The sequence below is a fragment of the Cenococcum geophilum genome (assembly GCF_001692895.1).
Source record: "Cenococcum geophilum 1.58 unplaced genomic scaffold K441scaffold_14, whole genome shotgun sequence".
Classification (NCBI taxonomy): Eukaryota; Fungi; Ascomycota; class Dothideomycetes; order Gloniales; family Gloniaceae; genus Cenococcum; species Cenococcum geophilum.
The window spans coordinates 1,981,695-1,986,517 of NW_027137572.1; the positions used below are offsets into that span (position 1 = coordinate 1,981,695).

Here is a 4,823-nt window from a genome sequence, read left to right on the forward strand (position 1 = left end):
TAGGTAGAAGAGAACCATCGCTATATTATATTAAATTATCTAAAATATTATTATTTATTTTACTAGCCTTATAAATAGCTTTAAAGTAGCTTTTATTTATTTAAAATATGCTATTAGTATAAAAGAGGTAAATATAACTGTGGTTGCCAAATGCGCAGATTGCTGGCAGGTTGCGCGCAGGCTGCGTGTCAAAAAAACAGTGCGTACAGGTCGGTCGGACCACGCTAAAATGTCGGCCCGATAGGCGAAACCTCCGCCTACCACACCAAATTTGACTTTCCCTGTTAAACTTTGACCTTACCTTCCACCTCACCTTCCATCACTAATTTATTAAATCCATTCAAAACCGATTTAAAATACGATGTCTAGCATATTAAAGAGCTGTGTAAGCTATCTGTAACCCGTTCTAAATGTATTCTAATAGTTTAGGCCGCCTATAAAGCCTATCTAAAAATGGAAAGGCTTCCTAAGGGCGTTAATGCTTTTGTTGTGGTAAGTAGTTCTAAATATATTTAGAACACGTTGCTAATGTGATACTAGCGTGGTAATGAGGTGGATTTAACTATGGGGGAGGTTTTCTGTTGGTATAATGTCTCGCCTGATCTAGAGAATCCGGTACTATGTGGTGTAAGTGGATAAATATATTGGGTTTGTAATATATTGCTAATATATTTGTAACGCGTTTAGAAGAAGGTTAGAGATTATGGCGCCTTTAGAAACTATATAAAGAAGCATAGCCTTAGAACCAGGAATATTGGAAAAGGAGGGGCTCCTTCTATTAAGAAGTAGGAAGAAGCAATAGGTATATATTCTAAATATATTCTTAACCTATTTATAACTAGTTACTAACCTATTACAGCCTTCTATTCTGCTATTATGGCTATATATAATTAGAACGTGTTAGGAACTGCTTCTAAATATAATCCTACTAGTCTAGGCCGCTCTGCTGCTACCTAACCCCTCTATACCCCCACCCCGGCTCCCCCTAGCCGCCCTTTTAGGACTATTGCCCCACAATTAACGGCTCCTATTTAAGAGAAGGTTATGCCTATTAGATTTAAGAGTGGGCCTTAAAAAGGCGATATAAGATATTCCTAATATATTTATAATATGTTCTAATTAAGTTCCTAGTATAACTTTCCAAGAATGGTTACTCTGCTTAAGGAATTGGGTGCTAAGGTTCCATGTACTAAGTGTTTAGACACGACTTCTATAGGTAAGTTAATTTAGAACCCGTTTTAAACCGGTTAAGAATATGTTCTAAATTTATTATAGCCTGCTTATTTAAGGGTTGTCTTAATTGGAGCTACTTTATTAATAATAGGTTAGATAATACTAAGGCTCCTACTGCTCCGGCTTCTGCTGCTCTGGCTCCTACTAAAACTTCTAAAAAGCGTTTAAAGAAGTCTAGTTTAAAAGGTTTAAAGGCTGTAAAGAGAAATGCTACTAAACCTACTAGACTTACGGAGGAGGATGTTGCGGCGGATTTGTTTTAATAGATGACCTAGAATCTAATTTATAACGTGTTTATAATATGTTACGAATTAAATCTTATAGATAGAGTTTAGACTTGAATTTTAATAGGGTTCTATACCACTTCGGAACGTGTTTATAACACATTAGGTAGCGAAAATAAAAGTTATTAGTTAAATTATAATATTTATTGAAATTTACTAACTTTAGCTCTTTCTAATAACTCCCTTTATATACTTTATAATTCTAATAATTTAATTATAAACTAATTATTATTTAAATTTTAATAAAATAAGAGTTTTAATTTTTAAAAATAGTATAAATATATAGTAAAAAAAGCCTATTAAATTAAATTATTTTATAATAAATATAATTTTAAATAAAAATTATATATTTAATAAAAATTTAAAGTATATTTACTTTAAGCTATTATAATAGTATTTTTTTAAGTATTTATTTAAATATAAAAAATTATTAAACCTTTAAATAATATATATATATATAAATAAAATATAAAATTAGTTAATATAAAACTTATTTTATTTAATATATTTTTAATTAAGTATTAGCTAATAGTTTTTATAAGTAACTATATTTATATATATAGATAAGGCTTAAATATATAGATAGTAAGTAGTAAAATAATACATTTTTTTTAAATAGAATAAAGATAAGTGTTTAGATTTCTTATAGCCTTTTCTCCTATTTTTTACTATTTAATAGTTATTAGTACCTTAGTATTTTATTAAGTAACTATAAACCCCTAATTAAAAGATTTATAAATTATTAAAATATAATTACTAATATATATTAAGCTGCTTAAAAAGGATTTATATATATAGAACTATAGTGCTATAGTCTAGAGACTGTATATATAGTATTATATATAGTATTAGACGTTATATAATAAAATAATTATTAAAAAAGGCCTAAATGTAAGTATATCTTAATAGGAACTTAATAAGAATATATTTAGAACATATTTAGAACGTATTTAGAACGTATTTTATATTTAGTATACTCGTTATTATATATAAGCCTTTATTGCCTCTAATTAAATTCTTTTTTCTATATTCTCTAGCTCCCTTGCCTCTAATTTAATCTCTATTTTATAAAGTTTAAGTCTTTAACGTCTTTCTTGAATATCCTGGTTATTGCTTAAGGCCTGACGCTTTAGTGACTGCGAGAGACCGGTGCTAATACGTCTAGAACGTGTTAGTAACTGGTTACGTATACGTTAGAATATAAAGGTGGCCTTACAATTCCTTAGATACTATAGAGGATAACCTAGAACGCGATATAGATCTAGATCTTAGCCCCCTTAAATGCTAAGCAGAACTAAATTATAACCTTACTATACCTAATAATGATGCCTGAAATAAAATATTATTCTTGTTATCATTAGTAGCGGCCTACTCTAATTCTTCTTAAAGTTGTTAATGTTTTTGTTTTAAACGTGTTAGGAACCGGTTTAGAAGAGGATTGCAATAAATATATACTCTCTCTGCCCATATGGTTTGCATATTGGGCCGATATTAATGTGTTTCTTTGCATATGTTATATTCCGAACTGGTTTCTAGTAAAATACTAATTAACGTCTTGTTAATCTAGTTTTTATGCGCTAAATATAATATAAGTATGTTATAAACGGGTTAGGAACGTATTAATACCTTATAACGGTAGGAAGAAGAAACTGCCGTATACTAAATGTATATGATTTATTTGCTGTTTGTTTTACTGCATTTGTATAGTATCTTAATCTATTAAATAGCTTGTGATTAATTAGAGAGTAGTGCTTATTTAAGCCTAAGGCGATAACTGGGTGTCTCTTATGTCTCACCCAGTTAGCAACTGATTGAGATTTGTGTGCTATGCTGTTAATACCTTCTAAACGAATTATAAACGGGTTTAGAATAACTTACTAATTAGTAAATTATAGAGTTCTTTGTATTCTGACTGGCTCTTATATATAAGAAGAGCTTTTATCTGTTTATATATAGAGTAGGCCGTTTTATAGTTACCCGCGGCTCTTGAGATGCTTTATAGGAAGTGTACTTAGTAGAAAACTAGTGTTTTTCTAAGATGCCACGTCTAATCGCGCCTGTGAGGATTAATATGCTATAGATACCGCCTAAACCCTTTTATAATACGTTAGGAAGGCGTTTTAATTGCGTTCTAGGTATCCTACTAGCTATTTGCTTGCCATCTATATTGGATGTAATAGCTTTAAAGCCTTCCTTACTACTATAAATGTGTTTCTAACGAATCTGCTTCTAAAGACATTTAGAAAGTAATTGAAAGACTTGCTTAAAGCATAACTGGTAAGTACGCCTTGTTTCTATGTTAGTAATAACGTGTGTAAGCGTAAATACTGTTAGAATATATTAGCATCGCGTTCTAAATGGGTTTATATTATATTCTAATACTTTTACTATACTTTTTAAGCTAAACAGCGAATATAATCTTGTTTATATTTCTTTTAATAATACGTTTAAAAGATATATTAACTTTAAATGTGTTTTGGGCTAGGAAGATCTTGGCTTACTTTTATAGAAAGCAGATTATTATAAACCCGTTTTAATTATTGTAGATCTGTTGGATATAAGCCTATAATGTGTTAGTAAGCCAATTAGAACGTATTTGTAACGTGTTTATTACCGTTTTAGGATTTTGATGCTTTTAATTAAACTTATATACTACCCCTACTAGTTCTTTTCCTTCTGGGTATAGAGTAAGCTTCTCTTTTTAAATTATTCTAGTAATATAATCTATAGTAGCAAAGCTTACGTGGATCTGTGCTAAAGAAGCCTTTTTATACTGTATATAAAACTGTTTAAGGGCAGGACTTTAAAGAAACTTTCCTATAAAGATGTTAGGTATTTGTTTGTAATCGGTTTAGAATATATTTACTAAGAGTAAGATCTGGATTACGTATTTAACGAACCAACTTAATTACCTTATTTAATATCTCTAGAGGCGGCTTATTTAGGGGGGGTGGTGCATAACTATGTACCCTATATAAGGTAAAATGAATATAAGGAGTCTCTTCTAAGTCGTCTAGAATAAAAATGTGAAAAGTAACCTCGCAGTCCTAATAGATAAGTTTCCCTGGTCCCTAGGGGTGGTTAATTCCTATAAACACGTTATAAATATGTTACGAACGTAACCGGAATACGTTTTAAGTAGGTTATATATTTTTTTTATTGCAGTCTACCCTTCTATATAGATTTAATTTAATAACTCTGTATTTCTCCGTTATATCGGCACCTATATTGCCTAGTTGAATAAGAGATGTTAAATACGCAGTATTATATTTCTTATTTGCTAGTAATGCTTTTTAGAAGTGCTTT

General features: G+C 29.9%; 3 protein-coding genes across 3 annotated transcripts; 1 reads left to right on the forward strand and 2 right to left on the reverse strand.

Moving 5' to 3' along the window:
* Positions 1 to 312: 312 nt before the first annotated feature.
* On the forward strand, positions 313 to 880 carry K441DRAFT_58212 (uncharacterized protein). Its single transcript, XM_067644446.1, has 5 exons — positions 313 to 385; positions 430 to 492; positions 541 to 627; positions 688 to 802; positions 860 to 880. The coding sequence occupies exons 1-4, from the start codon at positions 362 to 364 to the stop codon at positions 787 to 789; spliced, it is 276 nt and encodes a 91-aa protein (XP_067505760.1). The 5' UTR covers positions 313 to 361; the 3' UTR covers positions 790 to 802; positions 860 to 880.
* Positions 881 to 3,187: 2,307 nt separating this feature from the next.
* Positions 3,188 to 3,513, reverse strand: K441DRAFT_515163 (uncharacterized protein; the record flags this gene model as incomplete). The annotated part of the gene is made up of 2 exons (XM_067642108.1): positions 3,188 to 3,342; positions 3,396 to 3,513. Coding segments are annotated over 2 exons (273 nt in total), but the record flags the coding sequence as incomplete, so codon positions are not given.
* Positions 3,514 to 4,408: 895 nt separating this feature from the next.
* Positions 4,409 to 4,561, reverse strand: K441DRAFT_552775 (uncharacterized protein; the record flags this gene model as incomplete). Its single annotated transcript, XM_067643163.1, has 1 exon — positions 4,409 to 4,561. A coding segment is annotated over one exon (153 nt), but the record flags the coding sequence as incomplete, so codon positions are not given.
* Between the last annotated feature and the right edge of the window lie 262 nt (positions 4,562 to 4,823).

Coding starts and splice junctions, on each gene's coding strand:
- K441DRAFT_58212 (XM_067644446.1), top strand. CDS start 362: ATGTCTAGCATATTAAAGAGCTGT. Junction 386..429: donor CTAGCATATTAAAGAGCTGT/GTAAGCTATCTG, acceptor CTAATAGTTTAG/GCCGCCTATAAAGCCTATCT. Junction 493..540: donor GCGTTAATGCTTTTGTTGTG/GTAAGTAGTTCT, acceptor ATGTGATACTAG/CGTGGTAATGAGGTGGATTT.